The sequence below is a fragment of the Panicum virgatum genome, chromosome 6N (assembly GCF_016808335.1).
Source record: "Panicum virgatum strain AP13 chromosome 6N, P.virgatum_v5, whole genome shotgun sequence".
NCBI lineage: Eukaryota > Viridiplantae > Streptophyta > Magnoliopsida > Poales > Poaceae > Panicum > Panicum virgatum.
In genome coordinates, this window is record NC_053150.1 from 34,400,916 (window position 1) to 34,423,438 (window position 22,523).

General features: G+C 45.4%; 2 protein-coding genes across 2 annotated transcripts; one reads left to right on the forward strand and one right to left on the reverse strand.

The window, feature by feature from the left end:
• Positions 1-16,284: 16,284 nt before the first annotated feature.
• On the reverse strand, positions 16,285-17,920 carry LOC120680021 (60 kDa jasmonate-induced protein-like). The gene is made up of 2 exons (XM_039961671.1): positions 17,478-17,920; positions 16,285-17,095 (listed from the first exon to the last, which is right to left on the reverse strand). The coding sequence occupies exons 1-2, from the start codon at positions 17,751-17,753 to the stop codon at positions 16,439-16,441; spliced, it is 933 nt and encodes a 310-aa protein (XP_039817605.1). The 5' UTR covers positions 17,754-17,920; the 3' UTR covers positions 16,285-16,438.
• Positions 17,921-19,247: 1,327 nt separating this feature from the next.
• LOC120680189 (60 kDa jasmonate-induced protein-like) lies at positions 19,248-20,740 on the forward strand. Its single transcript, XM_039961799.1, has 2 exons — positions 19,248-19,624; positions 19,788-20,740. The coding sequence occupies exons 1-2, from the start codon at positions 19,320-19,322 to the stop codon at positions 20,485-20,487; spliced, it is 1,005 nt and encodes a 334-aa protein (XP_039817733.1). The 5' UTR covers positions 19,248-19,319; the 3' UTR covers positions 20,488-20,740.
• Positions 20,741-22,523: the final 1,783 nt, after the last annotated feature.

Consider the following 22,523-nt stretch of genomic DNA (forward strand, 5'->3'; position numbering starts at 1 on the left):
GATAACCTTAATAGCTTCAAGCAATTTGATGATGAGAATGCTGAATCTATGTACTCACGGTTGAATATTCTTGTGAATGAGATTAACTCTTTAGGTGTGAAGAAAATTGATGATTTGGAGCTCATTCACAAGATCCTTCACTCTCTCCGAAGGCCGGAATATGATTTGGTGACAACCATTCTCTATGAGAAAGATCTCTCAGCAATGACACCAGATGAAGTCCTCAACAAGGTGACCGCCCATGAGCTTCGCAACGACATCAAGCCAAGAGCTCCGCTTTCTTCACCAACTCATAGTGCTCTCACAAGCAAACAAGAAAGATTGTTGAAGAAGATGGCAATCAAGAGAAGCTCAAGTGAAGAGGAAGAAAGCCAGTGTACCTCAAGTGATGAAGAAGGAGTCATGCCCAAGTTTTACAAGCAAGTGAAGATCATGAACAAAAGCTTGAAGAAGATCAACTTGATGGGGTACATGGTCTTCCTCAAAGATGGGCCTAACCATCAACTCATGAAGGTTGAGAGGAGATTCAAGAAGAAGAAGGAGAAGAAGCTCAAGGAAGAAGCACTCGTCATTCTTGAAGAATGGACAAGTGGTGGTGAAGAATCAAGCACAAGGTCAAGTGATGAGTCAAACAAGACCTTCACCACCCGCTTCAACATGGGCGCGGCTTCATCATCCAACATATGCCTTATGGCTAAAGGTATGGAAAGCCATGTAAGTGATGATGACTCCGACTCTCCTTCTTATGAAGAGCTTCTTGATTTAGTACATGAGCACCAAAGAGTAATTAAGAAACAATCTAAAAAATGTGATGCTCTTAATGATCTTAATGCTACTCTTTCTACAAATTATGATAATTTGTTGTGCAAATTCCAAATGCTTAGCAAGGAGCATGAAGAGCTCAAATTAAAAATTGAGAGCATCACTAAAGAAACAAATGACTCTTTGGAAACAGAGCAATCTATCCCTTGTGAAATTCCAATTTCTAAGGTAGATAATGTTTGCATTGATTTAATTGATGAATCTTGCTCTAACCCATGCAATGAGAAATGCTATGAGAATGTTGTTGTAGAATCATGTGATGATCTCATTGCCAAGGAGAATGATGAGCTCAAGTAAGAAGTGGAAAGGCTCATGAAGGACTTGGCAAGATTGAAGGGCAAGAGCATTGTCCAACCTTCTCAAGATAACCGTGAAGACATGCTTCAAGTGCCATCAAGAAGGCCATAAGTCCAACAAGTGCTCTCAACAAAAGAAAAAGCTTCTGGATGAGAAGAACAAGAAGAAGATCACAATCAAGAGTTCTCGCATCTACACCAAGCCCAACCGGAAGAACAAGAGCAAAAGCACTACCTATATGATCAAGAAGAAGGACAATGGCAAAGTGGTTGCTCACAAGGTTGAGAAGAAGGATTGGAGTTGGAATCTATCCATTTGGGTGCCCAAGGAAGTCATCATCAACATGAAGGGGCCTCAAATGGTGTGAGTTCCAAAAGATACTTGAAGCCCAAGGATCGGCTTCGGGGGATTTAGAGGCTTAGCTTACAAGATGATGAGAAGATGCAAGCCAAAGAAGCTAAGCTCACAACTTGGACATTTGGTGCCTAAGTCCCCCATAAGGTAATGGTAGCTAAATTTCAATTCAAGCATCATGTAGCTCCATTGCTTTTGCTAGGATGTTTGCATTGCATTTCCTAGTGCGATATATGGTGGGTTGCTTATGTCTTGCTCCAACCCATGAGCAACCTACATGGTTTGATAAGTGTGTACAAAGCTACACAAGATCACCTCTTCATGGTACATGGACTTCATGAGATATGTATTTTATTTTTGTACCATGAGCACAAGCTATAGGGTAAACTTCCCATTGTTGTCATAAATAATGTGCATACATTTGCTTGGTGATTCAAACACTAAATGCACACATTTAGGGGGAGTTCATCCTATGGTTTGTGATTTTGGAGACTAACATGTTTGCAAGTTTATCTTTTGTAGTCTCTTTCTGGAGTTAACACTCTAAGAGAATGTTGTTCACGCTCAATGTGAATTGACAACTCTATATGAGTGATTGGATAAAGAAGTGTGCTTTCATGAATATTGAGCCATGATCTATTGAACTTAAATTTCCATATATAAGTTCATAGGCTATGTGCTCATACATTTGCCCACCTTGGTGTACCCAAGTGCCTCTCACTCGTCTTCTTTCATGTGGTACTACCAAGGTAACTACATCCCCCGGAGGTATGCAAGGTTCTAAAAACTCATTCAATTGGTATTTTTGTCCTTTCTTTATCCTTTAGAGCTACCTCCGTGCATGATATGATCTTAGCTTTTTTGGTCTAAATACCTAGTTGTGCACTTGATTTTTACATCATCATTTCGTGCACACACTTGTGGAAAGTTTAGCTCATATCATGCAAGTTTCATGTAATTGCTCATTTGGTATCTTCATTGATATCATACAATTGGATCATGATTCCTGGAACTAACTCCCTAGGCTACTAACTTTTCTCTTTGAGCTATGTTATTTTGCAAGGCCTTTTTAGGTGATTTGACTCCAAAGGGGGAGAAATGTGGATCAAAGCAAGTATCTCCCAAAGGTAGAGGAATGTCTTCCAAAGGGGGAGAAATATGGGGAGAAGAAAAGGGTGAAAATCATGGATTTAGGGGGAGGCCAAGCCGACATTGGATGGTGGTAAGCATCCAAGCAAGTGTAAGTGGTTCAATTTGTCAATTTTCGCAAATTTATGCTTGCTTTGATTGTGTTGTCATCAATCACCAAAAAGGGGGAGATTGTAACAAACATGGTCCCATTTAGGCCATTTCGAGTGATTTTGGTGATCTTGTGACAACGCAGTCAATGGGACTAACGAGTTTGCAAGATCATATTTGTAGGATTCTTTAGGTCCCTTGTATAGAGTCCAATGCACCGTCGAGATGAGATGTCCAATGCATCGTTGAGACAAGACGTCCAATGCACCGTCAAGACGAGGTGTCCAACCCACCGTAGAGATATCAAGTCGCAGTGAAAAAGCAGAGAGAATATCCTTCAGGGTCGGATGATCCGACGTGGTAACTTTGGAGCGTCAGAGTAATGGTCGGATCAATGATCAGAGACGTTGTCTTGGAATTCAAATCTAGCCTTCAGCACTGGATGATCCGATGTGGTACTCAAATAGCGTCGGACTAATGCGTCGGACAAATGATGTCAGCAATTGGTTTGAAACTTAACGGCTACCATGGAGATGATAGTGGGGTTGGATGATCTGACGCCCTGGTCAAGATAGGGTCGGATTATCCGACGCCTACGCAGAAAAAGGCATAACAGCTACTCAACGGCTAATCTGAGTTGGTGGCCTATATAAGCGCCTCTCCCAGGTTATTTGAAACTTACTGGAGTTCAGAGAGACTCTAGACACATTGAAGAACATCTCCAAGCCATCCAAAGAGCAAATTAATCACATCCTTAGTTTTAGTACTAGTTTAGCTCTTAAGTGAGTGAGTGAGCAAGATTTGTGCCTTGTGCCTTGGTTCTAGGAGAGAACCACATCTAGTACTCGGTGTGCCGGCCACTTGGAGTCTTGGTGGCTCGCCGGCAACATCATCAACCCTCCGGCTTGGTGTGAAGCGGCGGCGACATCTTTGTGCGAGGGACGTGGAGACCCCCACCCTTCTTGGTGAAGCTCCTTAGCGGAACCCGGGGCCAAGGTGACCGTGATTGTGTTCACGAAAGAGACTTGGTGGCCGAAAAGCAACACTCTTTGTGAGTGCTTCAACAACATGGATGTATGTGTGCCTTTGTGGCTAACCGAACCATAGGATAAATCCTCGTGTCAAAGAGTTTGCTTTCTCTCATCCCTCTTTTAAGCTTCCACATTTACTTATTGCAATCTTGTGTGTCTCTACTTTTCTAGAGTAGTTTCTTGATAGGATTGGCTATATGTTGCATAACTCTTTTGGGATGAGGGTTTTCACACTAGATGAACCGTAGTTGCACATCTATGACTTAGTTTATTTTATGTGAAAATAGTTGGAGCTTTAGGTTAAGGTTTTTAGTTTGCCAAATTCACCCCCTCCCCCTCTTAGGCTATGAGCACCCGATTCCTTTCAGGGTTGGAAAAGCTAGGGTTTAGGGATAAAAAGTAAGGTACATGTTGTTGAATCGATTGGGATTACGCTCAATCGGCCGTGGCCCTTCATATATATAGGGTGGGGAGGTATGTGCCCATTAGGAGTTGTAACCCAAACAAATCATGTGCCAAAATACAACATCTAACTCAGATTGGGTGTTTTGGACTGGTCAGACAAGTCTCTGGACCGGTCAGACCGGTCAGACCGGGGTGCAGGTCTTCCGGGAGTCATAACTTCCTCATCCGGACTCCAAATTAGACGTTCCATATATGCATTTCAATCGTCTCGACGATATCTACACAATGGTGTAGTTCAATTGACAATTTGACAAACTTATCCTGACCGGTCTGACCAGTTTATATGAGAGATCTAACCGGTCTGCCCAGATTGTCCAGAAAACCTGAATCGTGCTAATTTTGGGTGTCAACATAGTGAAGCCCAGATAGAAAAAGAAAAAAGGTTCAAAAGCTCAGGGGTGATAGGATGTAAAAAGTGTTGTATATTCTTCAAAAAAATCAACCTTGTACAGTGAACATGGGAAGGGGTATTTATAATCCTAACCTCCATTACATAATTCCAAAATGCTCCTACCTACCCGGAATATTCCAAGAACTCTCTGATCCAATGGGCATTTCCAGGGATTGGAGTACATTGGATTGATGCTGTTTCACTTGTAAACAATTGACTTAACTAGATCATTGTGCATCACACCGCGTTGATTATTCCGCTTTTAACTCTTGGCCTAACCGTGTTAGGCTGTATTGGAGATGGAGTTAGTAGGGGATGCTTGCGTCTTGGAAGCATGTATGCTGCTCAACTGCTCTGGTTCATGTGAACAAGGCTAACCACACTGATTTTGATGGTAAGCTCGACTAGGGATCATTGGGTGAGACCTTAATTAAATTAGTCCAACAATCACTGGCCATCGATGAAATATAGAGCAAACTCATTGGCAGATGCCGTATGGGGTGAGTCCATGAAATGCCGCTACGTGGTAGCAGTGGCGCGCCGCTTCCATTACGTTCTGCACATGACATTCTGAAATTTCATCATATAGGCCACATCTATGATAAAAATTCTAGATTCATCGGTAGCAGCCCTCTAGCACTAGAAACTATAATGGAAGTAAAAGTGTGTCATAGAACAGCATCTCCTATCGTCAAAAAATAGTGTGCCATCAACACCTCGTATTTGTGACGACCGCAACTCATGATAGAGTTGGATAACCTTTGTGCGGACCTGACGATTGTTTTATCGCGCTTTCATCGAACCGAGCTCTGTAGTCAATTTCTAGTCTGAATATACAAATTATCAGTATAAAAGATAAAAGATGATGCTTGCGGAAGAGTCGAACTAACCTAAGATCGACGCATTTTCTTACTAATTAAGCAGGCGCAACCACTGAAGCACTTCATCAGTGTCCCTAAAATTGAGGCATTGTGAACTTTATTACTACTAAATATAAATGTTCTCATTCTCTTGGAATTTAAAAACACATCATTTCCGAATTTGTTAGAAACTGAAGTTGTTAGAAGCACACATCATTTCTGAGATTTTGTGCTCTTCAATGTATATGACAGGTTTGACTGTGGTGAGAAAGACATTTGGCAACGTTTATGCAATGAACAAACTCAAGAAGTCAGATACGCTTGTCAAGGGCCATGTCCCAAATACATTGTGTTGAATGTTTATGACAGAACTCAGTTGAAAATATCACCTGCTGATGATATTTTATGACTTGTGCTTTTCATGTTAACTATGTGCATGAAGGAGCAAGCAGTTAGAAGAGGTTTGTTAAGGATAAGATACTAGGAACAAGTAGAAGTCAGAAGAGATAACATACATGGTGTCTTGTTTTGTGTGCTTTCTGGCAGATTCTGTCATTATATGTGTGTCTGGTAGCTCGAAAATGATTTCACTACCTATTTTTATTTTAGAATATTTTATATATGATTTGGGTTATTAAAACGGGCTTGGTCCACACATCTATAGAAATTGGATTGGTCTCTAAATTTCTAGGCTACATGAAAATGAAGTTCCTAACATGGGTTGAGCCTATAAATATTTGGTCTTGCAGCTAGGTTGCCAGAATGATGTAGTGGTGATGTGGCAATTCAATTCCTGATGGATATCTATCCTCAGCGGCGATGATTTATGATGTTTATTTTCATCACTAATTTTGATCTGAGCTGGGCTAGCGGGCCTACAGCCATGTAGATTTGGGAGGGTTCTGTGATGCTTTTTGGCACATCATAAAACAGAAAACGATTCTATGATGAAAGTATTTTTCGTCACCAATAAAATCAGTTCTATAGATAGCTGGAAAAAGCCAACAAACACAGTAACCAATTTCTTTAGTTCCCTTATAAATGGATAGATAACACTAGATAGATAGATATAGATAACAAGGATGCCAAATTCAAATTAAAGATAAGAGATGCCGAATCGAAGGAATCGAATGTTGGCGCAGCACGAAGGATACGCCTTGCTCCGATCCAGAATTCACTCCTCAGATGGGAACACCTCAGGAATGGAATACTCAGGGACCATGACGCAGCTGTTTGTCTCGTACGTCTCGCAGACCTAGGCCTGGAAGGCGAAGAATTTCCTTCTTTTTTCGCGACCGTGCCTGAGCACGTTTTTCATTAAGAGGGTAGAGAAAAAATTTACAGAGGCTGATTACAGAGGAGTGGAATCAGCCCGAGAATTCTCGTGTACAAAATTAGCCAGCTACCAATTCGCGACCCGCTAGCCTACCAAAAACAGAACAGACTGACTCAAGGTGTTTGAAACCTGCTTGACACCAGCACACAGACTCATCTACTACCCATGAGAGCATCTCATCCACCGAGCGCATTTTACGGTCGAAGATCCTGCCATTTCGCTCTTTCCAGATCAGCCAACAAATAAGAAGTACAAGAGTGTCAAAACATTTGCGCTCTTCCTTGAGGATTTGTTTCTGAGCTCTCTGCCACCAATCTGCAAGCAAAATGATGTCGGCGCCGGGAGTGTGGGAGTGCCACCCCAACCTGTGAAAAATCTTGAACCAAACCTCCCTTGTAAATGAGCAACTGATCAGAAGATGATCGATCGTCTCCGGTAACTGGCTGCAGAAAGTGCAATCATCATTGTCCTACAAGTTGTGTCTCTTACGATGGTGCGCCATCCAGCATCGATCATGCAAAGCAAGCCAAGCAAAGAATTTGCATTTAGCCGGTGCACGGGTCTATAGAGGAGTTTAGCACCTGCAATCGGGTGTTGGCCAATGAAAAAAGCCCTGTAGGCCGAGGCAGTAGAAAAAATTCTATATGAGGACCACCTCCAGCAGATTTTATCAGGCTATTGGCCAAGCTGGATGGCCCCCAAACAGTCCGAAACCTGTAGATACTGAAGAAGGACTTGCACAGTAAGTGCACCGGTTATGTCCCTAATCCATTGCCCACCCTGCAGCGCCTGTGCGACCATATGCTTTGACCTGATACGCGGTCCAACCGCGTTACACAAGCAGGGGGCGATGTCAATTAAGGATTGACTGTTCAGCCATCGATCCGACCAAAACAAAGCAGCATTCCCATCACCCAGTACAACGTAAATTGATGCTTGGAACATCAACTCGACCACACCCTCCTTTTCATTAGGAAGACAAAACCATGGTCTTGAGGGATCAACCCTTCTGAGCCACAGCCATCTCATTCTTAGAGCAAAACCAAATTTCTGCAGGTCAACAATGCCAAGGCCACCCAAATCTGGGGGCGAAGAACTTCCTTCACACCCGCCAGCGAGGCCTCGAGCCTCTCCATATATAGCAGCCAGCTCCCGCTCGATCTCCTCCTGCGACATCATGCCACTACACTCCCTGGGGTCGTACAGGGCAGGGCTCAACCTCTTCTGCGACAGGATCCAGCAGAGGTAGTTCTCCGGCATCTCAATGTACTAGATCCCCGTAGCATCGTCCACAAAGCTTCCACCAGCAGCAGGCGCCACCATCACATCCGCGGCGGCGGTGACCTCCCCTCCCAGCTCGGCGCAACCAAGCGCAGTAGGAGCCTCTGAACTCTCCACCCTCCTATTCCCACCGGCGACAGCTGCCTTTCCCATCTTCTTCCTCAGTGTACGCTTGGCGAGGTGCGGCGTGGAAACCCTAGCTACCTTTTTGTGGGATTGGGTTGGGGATTGCAAGGCGCGATGGCTATAAAAAGCACGTGACAAAACTCGACGCCATCGCCTGAAGAGCTCGCGCTTCTTGCACCGCTGCTGCTCGCCGCTGATTGGGATTAGGGGTTGGGTTTGGGGGTGGGAGGTGGGGGGAGCGGCCGGCGTCGAGGTCACAACCTGCCGAGGTGGTAGTCGTGACCGGCGAGGTTAGGGTTTCGGGGTTGCCGGATCTAGAAACTCCAATTGCCGCCGGCCTTAGAAGACTGGTGGGGAGGAATCGACAAGCGGTGGGTGGTGGGGTATGGGCGGGCAGCGAGACGGCGCGACGGAGCACCGCCGGCCGGGGTGTTGGGTGCCGGCAGCCGGGTCTAGAGTAGGGGTGTGGCACTCGAGAGCTTAGGGGAGGGCGGGGGTATGCGCTGGTAGTGGTTGGTGGGCAGGCGGTGCGGCGGCAAGAGCCACTGATAGGGCCAGAGGAGGATGGCGACGCGGGGGCGAGGAAGAAGGGTGGGCCTTTAGGCGATGGATGCCGCTTCCATCGCCTTTGGCGATGTATAGCTGCGCCCATCACAAGGAGGCGGTGGTGGCTCACCTCGCTTTATACATTCGGGCCTAGTCCAATTGCTCTTCTCCCAGTCGTAAGGGATCCAGATTCCCAATCGGGCCCATATCAAAAAAGAAAGAAAATTGCTTATTTGACACCATAAAAACTACCGGTTCCTTTCTTAGTCTTTAAATTTTTTTCATTTCCTATTTGACACCGAATTCAGCTTTAGTTTGTTGTATGACATTGTTAAATTTTCCATCCAAGAACCATTAAATGCCCTACGAAAAGATGATTTTGCCCCTATAAGCCCACCACCCTTCTCCCTCCCCTGCTCCACACCGCCGTCGGCCGTCGTGCCCCACGAGAGGCCTCGTGCTGCCATTCTCCCTCATCTCCTCCCCTTCTTCCTCTACTCCACCATGAACGTGACCCTCCGGATGTTACCGCGCTACCACACGCGTCCTTGTCTAGACCATGTCTGTGACAAGCCAGCCGTGCTAGGTGGGGCTCGGTTTCCCACTTTTATGCACAGTGGGGCTCAGCTAGGGGTGGTAATTGGTCATGACCCTAATGTTTTCTTCACAATCTAACTTGATCTTTAAGTTTTTAGCTCAAAATTATATAAGATTAGAGCCCGACCCTTTTAGGGTCCGTCTCTTAAATTATCTAGGTTAAAACTTAATGTCCTTTACCACCCCTAGGCTCGGCCTCCCGTGGCGGCGCCCCCGCTGGGACACGGCGCCCGGTGGCAGTGTGGAGCAGAGGAGGGAGATGAGGGAGAGGGTGGTGGGGTCTGTACGGGTTAAATTGTCTTTCATAGGGAGTTTAACGGTTTTTTATGGAAAATTCAACATAGTGTCATAAAAGGAACTAAAGTTAAACTCGATGTTCAAGAGGGAGTGAAAAAATTTTGAGAGCCGAGAAAGGAACCGGTAGTTTTTCCTATGTCAAATCAAATAAGACATTTTCACACTGATGGCACTGACCAACAACAGGCCCAGGCCCAAAACTTAGATTGACGCACCCCCACAGTCCAATTAGACTCGTGATGATTTCCTTTTAAAAAAAGAATGGTTGGATTCCCTTAAGAAAAGACTCATGAGAACGAGATTCGCAGTGCGCTACACGTGAAATCAAATTGCACATATTATTTCTAACCATTTCCTGCAATTGAGTAGAAAAGCTAGTGTGTAGGAATAACTACACATAGGTTGTCAAATTATTTTCATATAACTGATTTATACTTCCTCTGTCCCAAATTACAATTTGTTTTGGCTTTTTAAAAGTATATTTATATAACTTGGTAATAGATTTTACATAACTTGGTACATGGCCTCTATAAAATTTGATAATACCACCACGAATAAAATTATAAATTGATAGAACCGTTTTTTGTTTATAAGTTAACATATTATCTCTATCTAAGTTATATAAGTTGCTGGATACCAACTTATGAGTATATAACTAATCTAAGTTGACAAAATAGTATGAAATAGTTTCAAGTATAACATGAATGTACTTCGAAGACAAATAGTTTCAAAATAGCATATAACTAATCTAACTTATTTGAAGAAACATAATCCTACAAAAATGAATGTACTTAGACCTTACATTGCCAGCTCACAGACACGATGAGAGCTCTCACCAGCGTCCAAGCTGTATTACAGAAAATATCATTATAAACGCACAGTCACTCATAGAATATAACCGAGCCTGTGGTGATAGCCCATCACCAGCGGTGATGATGGACATCATCGCCAAACCGACGGTTATACTATCCACCCATTCCAACTCCCTCTCCCTCTCATTATTCTATCCGATTACTACCACAGAACAGACCTTTGATTCTTGCCATTTGTCCCGGCTATAATTGAGTCTGATACTAATCTAGATATTAGTCCCGGGTCCAATGGCTAGGGGATGAAAGGGCTCTTTAGTCCCTGTTGGTGGTTCCAACCCAGACTACAAAGCCAAACCCTTTAGTCCCGGTTGGTACCACCAACTCGGACCAAAGGTTCACCCTTTAGTCTCGGTTGGTAGTACCAACCTAGACCATAGGCCCCTTTAGTTCCGGTTGGTGGTACCAACCCAGACTAAAGGGCCGTCCACGGGTTAGTTCAAAAGGAGGCATCTCATGTAGAGTCACAAGCGTTGTGTAGGCGGGGTGGCAAGGATGTTGGGCACAAGATGAGAGGTCATGGGTTCAAATCCACAGGGCATATAATTTTTGAGACAACAAGGTGTTTCTGTACTAGTGGATCCCCCTCCTCTCGTCTCCATTCTCCCACGCTCCCCTCCTCCCTGCCAGCACTTCCCTGTTACCCCATTATTCCCCTCAGGCACCCACCTTCCCTACCCTACCCCCTCCACCACCACCACCATTTTTCGCCGAGCTGGTACCTCCACCTCCCCTCCTTTCTTTCTCCCCCCACCGCCCCTCCCCTCCCTTCTTTCTTCCCCGCTACCACTCCTCCGATAATGGTCAGGACACAAAGTGTCAGTCGATAAGATCATAAGTGCTATAGGAAATTTCGTCCAATTTTGTAGACTCTGATATGGGCCCAATGGGAGCTAATGGACGGAAGTGTTATAGAAAGAACAAAAACTAAACCTGAGGTCATATAACATAGCAAATTGTTTTTTGGTAAATTGGATTTCTACCATTACAATTGTTCGTGTTTGGAAGTCTACCATTACAATTCATCAAATTGGAAAGATACCATTACAATTCTATCTCTACCTGGCCCATGCCATTTTCTACCCTTGCCGCTACCCTGGGCGCACTGACAGGCGTACGGGGACATACAGTTATTTCGTATGGACGATTCTGCCCTTGGTAGGACTAGGAATATGGTGCTGGTTCTTCTCCATGTTCCCCTTGCCTGCTCATTCTTCTTCCCTTTCTTCATCCCGATGGCACAAAACCTAACCCTAACTCTGTTCCCGTTCGTCTCCCCGAGGAGTACAGACACCTACATCATCGAGGGGCTGGCGATGGCGGAGTAGTAACACTGATGGAATTTGCATTGCAAGCGATCCCCGCGGCGCGGCTTCGCGCGGTGGTCGGGCGGTCATCGAGGACAACACAAGAAGGTATGTACTGGATCCCTCCCTCGCATTGGTTTAGTAGAATAGATGCATTTGACTCGATTTCCTTGGTGCTAGGCTTGGGTTTTTTGCGCTACAGATTAATGTCAAAGGTTTCTGTACAACAGACTCTTTGGTTAGGAAAGCGTGCACTAAGGGCTCTATTATTAACTGGGATGTGGAGATAGGATCTTTTACACTTGACTTGTTGATGAAAAATTTGTGCGAAGAAGTGAAATGGAACTCGAACCAGTGTGCCATAGTGTGGTACTTTGATAAGACAGTGGGTGAGGATGTCAGACTTATTGATGAGAGCCAAAGGGTTGCATTATTCGAAATGTACAAGTCAGAGATGAGTTGCCAAGTAGTTGTAGGAGTGTTTGACAAATCAGTCAGAGATGAACATGAGTTTGATGCAGTAGAGGCACTGTGTGTGATTCCCCCTGATTAGCCACAGCTAACCTATAATGAACCAGGTGCCGTAGAGCCAGATTCAATGCCTGATATTTTTGCTAACGAAGAGGAGTATGTTGGTGTGGAACCAAGTGCACAACCATCTGAAAATGCACAAACCAGTTTTGCTAATGATGACATTTCTGGTGAAGGAGTTGCAGATGGTGGGAGAGGTGGTGCTTTTGATCATGAAGTTAATGATGCTGATCCTCAGGAGATAAATGTTCTTCATGATCCTGAAAACCCTAGGATTGAGAAGGATGCTTTATTTCCTGACATCATATATTTTTGGAAAGCAATAAGACATTATGTTGTGAAGGAGGGCTTTGAGTTTACTAAAGTACAACCTCACAAGACAAGATTTATAGCCATGTGTGCTGCCAAGGGATGTCCATGGCGCATTCATGCTTCCAGGATCTACGATGAGAAAACAATTTAGGTATGAAGCCATATTCTTATGCTTAGATCACTCTTTCATGAATGCACTTGCCTATTCATATGCCATGTTGTTATAATTGTGCAGATTAAGGTGCTCCTTGTTGAACACAATTGTTTAACAACAAAGCTTAGGGAAGGGAGGATGGCAACTCAAGGATGGTGCGCTGATAGGTTGGCTGATTGGTTGAAGAAGAACAAACACAAGGGACCAAAGGAAGCAAAAGAGATATTAGAGGGGGATTATGGGATTAAGTTGAAGTACTCAAAGGCATGGTTAGGTATGAAGCTGGCTCTTGAGAAGATTCATGGTAAATATGAGGAAAGTTTTTAGCTGCCGTTAGAAATTGAGTTAGAGAGGAAAAACAAGAGGACGTGGTTCAAGAGGATTTTTGTTGCTCTGAAGCCTTGTATTGATGGATTTTTGGTAGGATGTTGGCCATTTCTAGGGATAGATGCAACTGGTTTGAAAAGTAAATATACTGGGCAGCTGGCATCAACCACAGGTGTAGATGGCCACAATTGGCTGTATTATGTGGCCTATGTTGTGTTTCACTCTGATATAGAAGATAATTGGAAGTGGTTTATGCAGCAGCTGCATAGAGTTGTGGGCTCATTTGCAGGATTAGTCATATGTATAGATGCATGTAAAGGACTTGAAACTGTAGTTGGCAAGATCTTCCCACAAGCTGAGTACCAATGTATGAGGCATTTGTATGGTAACTTTAGAGAATACTAGTATACTACAGAGGTGATGTGTTCACTGATCATCTATACCAAGCTGCAAGAAGCTATACAGAGTGGCTGTTTAAGTGTCACATGAAGAAGATTCGTGATTTTGCTCTAGATGCCATACAGTACCTAGAGACCCATCACAACAGGATCTTGTATAGATGTGCATTCTCAGAGGACAGTAAATGTGATTATTTGACTATTAATGTATCTGAGAGTTTCAATAGCCAGATCAAAAAGTTCAAGGGGTTACTAATTCATTAGTTAGTAGATGGCTTGAGAGAACTTATCATGGAGAAGAGGTATCTTAGGAAGAAGATTGGAAGACAGATGCAGGATGGGATTCTGCCCAATGTCATAAAGGATCTAAACACAATTACCAACAACCTCAAAGTAGTGAAGGTGTCAATTAGTGATGATGACATAGCACAGGTGACACTGATTGATGACTGGAACAAACATAGGAGGCACACTGTTGACCTCCAAAATCAAAAGTGTTCATGCAGAGAGTGGCAGGTAATAGGAAAGCCTTGCAAACATGCCTTGGCTTGGATTTTATCCAATAGGGAACTCCAGATCTCAAATTTTGTGCATGACTACTGCTCTGTAGCTAGATTCAGAGCTGCATATGAGGGTCAAGTTGAACCAATGCTAGATAGATCCTAGCGGCTTGCTGTTGACCTTGAATTCAAAGTGTTCCCACCGCTACTGGGTAGATCAGCAGGCAGACCAAAGAAGCAAAGGATAAGAGGGTGCATGGAAAAAATCCCACCAAAAAAGGTCAAATGCAGGAGATGTGGAGGATTTGGGCATTTCAAAAAGACTTGCAAAGAGCCTATGCAACCTGAAGAGGAATAAACAGCTTTAGATACTAATAAGAGGTAATACAGTAACAACTTATGGTTATTTTGTTCTAACTTCTGGTCATTTTGTTCTCACTTATGATATTATTATAGGAAAAGACAAGAAGAAGATGCAGCTTCTGCTTGGCCATCTACTCATAATGTGGACAGAACTTCTGTTAAGAAGCAGAAGTCAGCAAGTGCTCCTAAGAAGAAGAAAACACCTAAGACAAAGAAGACTCCTAAGAAGAAGAAGACTCCAGTTAAGAAAAAAACAGCTGAAAGCAGCAGCAGCTCCTCTACCAAGTGCGGTCAGAAGCCTGAAAGATTGGCTCAACATAGGAGAAGCTTAGATGGTCTTGTTGTCTATCTTTTGAAGCTCATGTGAGACTCCACTGTTCTGAAAGTTGTCATCCTATTGTTTGCCTTCTGCTTGTCCACTTGTTCTTTTGTGTGTCTAGTTGTGTTGAACTTGAGATGTAGTGGTGCTGTATTTTGAAGTTCAAACTAAAGAACCTATTCATGTAAACATTTATCATGTTTGCAATGTGAATGTTAGTGCTGTTTGGCTATCAAAATTTTGTGCAATTGTCATTTCATTTCACATTCACATTCTTAGACATATTCATATCTCAGTCATTTAGTCACACATATACTTCAATCTGTGACCAACTAATTCACATTATTTCACAAACAAAAGGTGGCCATTAGAGTCATGCATGTCACACAGCCAGTTTTGGACAAGCAAAATAACCACAATACAATACAAGGCATTTCACTTCCATATTATAGTCACTAGCATACAAACAGCTAAACCGACACACACAGCCACTACACCCGAAGAATCCATGGTAAAAAATCTCTTCCCATGACACATTTGCTGGTTCAACTCTGAAATCTCCATCTTCAACTTCTAAATCTCCCCCAAAGCCCGTTCAATCTGATGCTGCATGTCACCAGCGTGCTTCTTCAGTTCCGATACCCTCTGCATTGCACTCACCATTCCGGTGAGCTTGCACTACATCCAACCAACCCACATACCGTGTGTATTGCTCTTCTGACCTAATGAATCCACAGGTACTAGGGTATCCCTGCCCAAACCAAAACCCTAACATCAGTCCAACAACCCAAATCGGGAGCAATGTGCAAGCAATTCTCACCCGCATATTGTTCGGGCACTTGTAGAACACCTGGTCATAGGTCGTCGATTGCTTGCTCCGGATCCGGATCTCACGAATGGCACACTCAGGGCATTCCACGAGGCAGGGCTGATTCCCCAACCTGCTATCACCGCTTGCCGTGGAAGAAGACCCGCTCGCCACCCCTCCCTCACCGGACTCCAAACCTCTCTCATTTCGCCGAAGTGGAAGATGACAGTGGTGGCGCCGCCAAGGTTGGGCTCCAGTTTGGGACAAGAACGGTGAAGAAGATGGGTAGGGCCGGCCATTTGGGTCGGGAGGGGGGCTTATTGATCGATGTAGGGGTAACCAGGGAAATACAAAAATACGTACGCCTGTCGGTGAGCCCAGGGTAGAGGCAAGTGTAGAAATTGACCTGGCATGGGCTTATTTGATGAATTGTAATAGTAGACTTCCAAACACGAACAATTATAATGATAGAAATCCAATTTACCCGAAAAATTCAGAGCCAAGAAAGAAATTAAATCATCTTTTGATATCAAATAAGGAATTTTCTCAACACTAAAAATGAGAGATCTTTGTGTTTAGTTGCCTCCAGGGGCGGAGCCAGCCCACCCTTCCCCAAAAACTCCATTAGAGGGAAAGGGGAAGGTGGAGGAGGATATAGGGGAAAGGAGGAAGAAGAGGGAGAAAGAGGAAGGAGCCTCTAGGTGCTGAGACCAGCTCCTCCACTGGTTGCTTCTCTTATTATTTTAACACTAGAGAAACAATATCAAATTTACATCATCAGTCATATCAAAAGATTCTTATTTGTAATCATTTTATATTATTTGAGAGTACATAGCCCCTCTCGCACATATAACTAATGGATAATGGGCCATGAGACTGTAACTTCGATTTCTACCATTTGTAATCATCTACCAAGGGTAGTTTGACCATGAGACTGTAACTTCGATTTCTGCGCCACTCGTGCCGACGACACGCTCAACATGCTCTCCGGTGATCGCCGGATCGAACTGGACGGCGCCTTTGACAATCTCCTCGCCGGAGTCGCCGCGCAGGTTCAACTCGATCGTCAGCGGCTTGTGAAGTGGCACCGCGAGCGCTTGCCTCGCCAGCGGCACCAGCTCCCCGGGTTGCACAGGAACGCCCTCGCCGTCGCGCTCGCTGTAGAAGAGCACGCAGCCGGCGTCCAAGAGCTTGCTGCGGGCGATGACCCTCCCGTGAACGCCTGTTGGGGCGGCGCCATCGCCGTCTCCGCCTCCGGCCGGGAGAGCGGTGAGCTTCACGGCGACCCGGCCTTGGACGGCGTTGCTGAGGACGGCGTAGACTACGTCCGCGGGGCCGTACCCGGTGGTGACCGTCTCCGTTATGACCCTGTCGTAGGTGGAGAACTCGCCGGAGACGGTGTCGCAGAATACCCTCCTGGTGTTGCTGTCGTCCTGGTCGTCGCCGCCGCTGTCGTCGGCCTGCAAGGAGGACTCGCCGTGGTTGCCGTCGTGGAGTTGGAAGTCGAAGCCGACTGGACCGTACGCCGAGGTAGCCACTGACGGGCCGGTCAGCACGAGGTTGCCCTGTTTTGGTAGACAGAGAGGCACGAGGAACGTACATGGGTCAGTTTCATTTCTGGCCAGAACTCAATCCTTGGAGCACACCGCAGTAGAGCTGATTTGATGAGAACATTCTCGAAGACAGAAAAAGAAAAAGAAAGCAGCAGAGTTGGGGAATCGATCGCACCTCGAAAAGAAACAAAATTGCATATAGTATTCTGTTCATCTTAAGTTCTAACAGAATTGGATTTGATGGTCCGATCTGCATCTGATTTGTCTAGTCGCTGTCCCTTTTAAACGCTTGAAAATGGATTGTATTCGTCTTCTACTTGATAAACAGTAGAGCTGATTTCTGATGACATGGATGATGCTAAAGGAGAAAGCAAGCAGAGCTGGGGAATGGCACCTCGCTGTCGCAGGGGCAGGGTTGCGGGGCGGCGGGCTCGTCGGTCACGCTCCACTCCCGGCTGTAGATAAGGTCGCTGCAGGAGTTGCCGCCGTAGAAGAAGATGGTGCCGCAAGGCGGGGACCTGTCTCCTCCACCTCCACCGGCGGCGGCGGCAGCCGCAGGGACGCGCACGGCAAAAACCTCCGCCATGTCGCGGCCGTGCCTGGGCAGGTCGCCGTACGCGAGCAGCTCCTCCTCCGTCGGGGCGTCGCCGTAGCCGGTGGCTGCCGCCATGTGCTGTACAGTCGCTCCTCCCAGCAGAAAATGGGATTTTTTTTAGTTGAGCAAAATGGGTATTTGGACTGAGATGTGAAGAGGATCTGGAAGCGATTGATTTGGGGAGCTTTTATTTCAGGGGACGAGCTCTGCTCGGTGCTCTGCTCTCTCACCAACCGTGGACAGCTGGTGGGTACTCAATACCCATATCCAAACCCTTACCCACCCATTTTGCGTAGGATATGGGTAGAATATTTTTTTTATCAAGATGGACAGCTAAGTTGGTGCTTCAGAGCACCCTGATTTCCTGTGTATAGCAACAGGGTGTCTTTCTCTAATGCTTCATAGCATCCAAAAATTCCTACACTTGAGCTGCTCTTACAAGAAACAGAAGTGCTAGTAGGATAGGCTAAAATTTAGCCAATACTTAAAAATTAAGAAAAGGTATGAGTGCTAGTTGGTGCTAAATATTAGCACTCACCTTTAGCTCCTCCAAACGTACTCTAATAGAGTCATAGAGAGAAGTGCTCCTAGTTAAGGATCAATTGACTAGCTAGAATAACATATATATAAGCACTTTTCCAGTGCAGGATTTAATTAAACGATTTCATAGAATGACATGTCATCTAAGTACATTTGAATCCTCCAATGCAGTGTTTCATTTCAAGATTTCATAGACTAGCCATGTGAGCTATGTGGTTGGGTGCAATTGCATCAATGAAACTCAATACCAGTACCCAATGCAAGTTTCACTACTCCACGATACCTCATCACCACCGGTTCTAGAAGGCCTTCACCGCTAGTTTGCCCTACCGTTGGATTAAAGATGATAGTGATACGATTCACTATTACCGTCGGATCAAGAACCGACTGTGAAACTGGTTATAATAAAAATTCACCCGCTCCTGCTGAACTGCTGCACCGCTGCCCTCCTGCTGCTGGCCTCCTACTACACCGTAGCCCTCCCGCACACCGCCGTGCTCCCGCTGCGCGCCACCCTCCCGTGCTCCCAGAGAGGGGAGGAGCGGCAAGGAGTGGAGGAGTCGGAAAGAGCGGAGTGGTGGTGGAGGACTAGATGATGGAAGGGGAGGAGCGGATGTGCGCCGCGCCATGGATGGGAGGCGTAGTGGGAGATGGGGGAAAGATGCGGCGTGGAGAGAGAAAGAACCAATTAGAGAAGATTGTTGAAGAGTGGAAGAGGGAGGGAAAAATATACTTTGGTGGTAAGAGCATCACCGCCGGTCCGTATCATGAACCGGTGGTGATAAGACATTTGAGATATGCTGCTCTGTAGTAGTGTTTCAACAAGTTTCATAGTCTTGGAAACAGAGTGACACAGTTTCATCCTGATGAAATTTCATCTCCTTTCCTTCATAATGACCTTACCATATCATCACAGATGCTGACATGTCACTATATTTAATACGTATGAAACCTATATTAATCTTGCATCGGGATTAGCCTTAAGTCGATCAAGTTTCAGCACACATGTTTCCTATTGTATATGTTTTGCAAATACTGAAACAAGTCCTCACGTTCACCAACCAGGCACCCCTTTCTATATATACACACACATCAGACGCCATGGAAGTTCATCCTAAGTTGCTTGCTATGGCGCCTGAAAAGTTCGCTCCGTCTCAGACGGTGACATTCAATGTCAGGTCGGACTCGTACACGACGTTCATATCCACTCTCCGGGGCGCACTAGCGGGCAGCAAACCCGACAAGGTGAAGGACCGCCCCGTGTTGGCCAAGCAGACCGGCGAGACCTCCCAGCCGCCGCGGTGGATCCACGTCGTGCTCACCGGCGACGGCGGCGCGGCACCCAAGGTGGCCATCCGCAGCGACAACGCCTACATCGCTGGCTTCGCCAACCGGCCCAAGGGCAGGTAATATTTATATGCATGCATCAAAAATTGAAACTTGTTCAACTTTTATATATCCTCGTTCGTCGTTCGTCAATCGTACGTCCCGATTTTTGGACTTGTTCATCTCGATTTGGTTCGAAAATGACGAGCCTGATGAACTTGTTTCGATCATGATCCGATGCAGCACTGAAGACGTGTGGTACCAGCTGAGCCCGAGGAACAGCACCCAGCTCTTCAAGGGTGCCAAGATGCTCGGCTTCAATGGCCACTACTCGACGCTGGTCGGCGGCCAGGGCGTCAAAGACCTGCCGACCCTGAAGCTCGGCAAGGAGAGGACGTTGGAGGCCGCCACCGTCCTCTGGAGCTACAAGCAGGACAAGCTGATGGGGTGCGCCGACGCCGACTCCGCCGTCGCCGCCGACCCGCAGCAGAACCTGAAGAGGAAGCTGGCGCTCCTCGCCGTGACCTTGTGCGAGGCCGCGAGGCTGGAGCCCGTGCGCGTCGAGATCAACGGCGGCTGGAAGCACGAGCTGTCCATCACCGACAAGGAGGTCCTCTACATCGGAGACTGGAGCGACCTCTCCACGGCGCTGCTGGCATGGCAGGCTGACAAGTTCAAGAACGACGCCACGCATTTCTCCAAGTTTAAAGGCCTCGGGATTAGCGACGGTGGCGGAGCTCTGGCGGTGGTGCAGCTCCTGCTCAACAAGCCACCGAAGAAGGGCCTCTTGGCCTGGCTCAAGCACCTGTGGGGGCTTCTGGTGAGGAAGAACAACTCCGAGCAGGTGCTGCAGGAGGAGAAACAATACTACGATCAGCAGAAGACCGAGAAGGGGAAGATCAGGCGGGGACCAAAGAGCTCATCCATCGTTAACCCTCTTTGATTCATCAGCTATGCACCACTTGTCCGAGAACAAAATCAATACAAAGCATTGCATGCATAATGCATGCGAGAAGCTTTCTCGGTACAAAAAACAGCCTCCAAGTCATAAGTTCACAGCATGGATATATGGTGTCAGAAGTGCAAGGAATTTGTAAGTTCACAAAATAATGTGGAGTTTGTAATAAGTCGTCGTTCACAGAATAAAGTCGAGGTTGTACGTCATTTTATAAAAAGTTCAGTTTGCAATCCTTCAACATTACATAAAATTATGGGGTGCGGTTGAATGTATCGTAATCTGATTACATGTGGTAACAGATCACATTACATCGGATGACGCCGTGATCGGATACGGCCCTTCCAGCAACACTAGGCCAGAAATGATTTGTGCTGGCACACCCCTTTTACCGTGCTGGCGGGCGTAGTTGGCGCCCACCAGCACAAAAGAATAAGGGCCCACTTGGGCAATGCCCGCCAGCACAGAAGCAATCTGTGCTGGCGGGTCACCTAACTGGCTGCCAACAAAGATGATCGCATTTGTGCTGGCGGTCAGTTATGTGGCCCGCCAGCACAGATTCGTTCTGTGTTGGCAGTTGCACTATATGGCCCGTAATTGTCAGGTCTTTCATCGAGACTAGTGACTTGATGTTTGATGAGAAACCATTCGGCACTTTCAACCCGTGCAAGCACTTGCACACAGCGGTTCTCTCATCTTGTGTTAGATTGTAGCTAGACGGGGAAGGTATTGTTTTCCATTAGGATGTGGTATGGGGTGGAGAACTTTTCTGATTCCAAGTGCAACCAAATCCTTGCGTGATTTCAATCCATCTTTTACCTTCCCGAATATCCCCAACAAACCGGCGGTGTTATCAAATACATTCTTCTGTAGATGCATACCATCAATGGCATGGCCACTGCTAGAAAATCTCTCATTAGTACCAGTCGGGAACCCCCGGTTTGTACCGGTTTCCCGACCGGTACCGCTCATCCGGTACTAAGTGCACGCGCACTTAGTACCGGTCAGCTGGCCCGGTACTAAACGGCATGTTTAGTACCGGTTGGTAACACCAACCGGTACTAAACTGCTGGCCACGCCAGCAGCTAGGCCGAGCAGTTTAGTACCGGTTGGTAATACCAACCGATACTAAACGATTTTTTTCTTTTTGATGCTTTATATTTGTTCTATTTTCCTTTCATTTTCAATTAATTAGTATTAGTAGTCGTACTCGCAGTGGTTTGTGTATTCGTACTCGTACTCGTATCTAGAATTCATATTTGTATATGGAGCAAAGCAAATAAAAAAAATTATATACATACATGGATAAAAGAAATGTTAGAAATTATATACATACATGGATAAAAGACAATAATATTTACAAGTATGAATTCTCCTAAGTTTTTTCTGACAAATTCTTCAATAATTCTAATCATCTGCATCGTCATCGGCACCGGCATCCTTCTTGCGGCGTTTGTTGAGTTTATCAGCTCGAGCCACACTTATCATTGGATTGGAATGAAATTCACCTTTTGGATTTATCACCTCATCCAATAGGAATCCACAGAGTGCTTCTTGAATTGCCCTGATTCTTTCCGGTTCGATGAGGTTCTCTTTCATACTCCAAATCTGTCAACAACAAATAAACACCAATAGTTTAATTTAGTACCTGCATGGAATTAGATACAATAAATTGTTACTAATGTTATACGTACTTCGAAGTTTTCTTGTGTCTCCCTCTTGGTATCTCTGCAAAAAAAGTGCATGTGCTCACATACGTAGTATCCGCAGAGGTTGGTTCCTTTTTTCTGTCTCAAACACTATATACATATATACATATATACATGTTATGAAATATTCATGCTGTTTGAATAAATTTTTACTAATGTTCACAAATTTTCACAAATGTTCGATGCAATTCATCATTTTCTATAAATGTTCACAAATTTGTAAAAAAGTTCACAAATTTCGTCGATTTTAACAAATGTTCACAAAGTTCATAAATATCTATAGACATTCCATGGATTTGAACAAACTTCTAACAA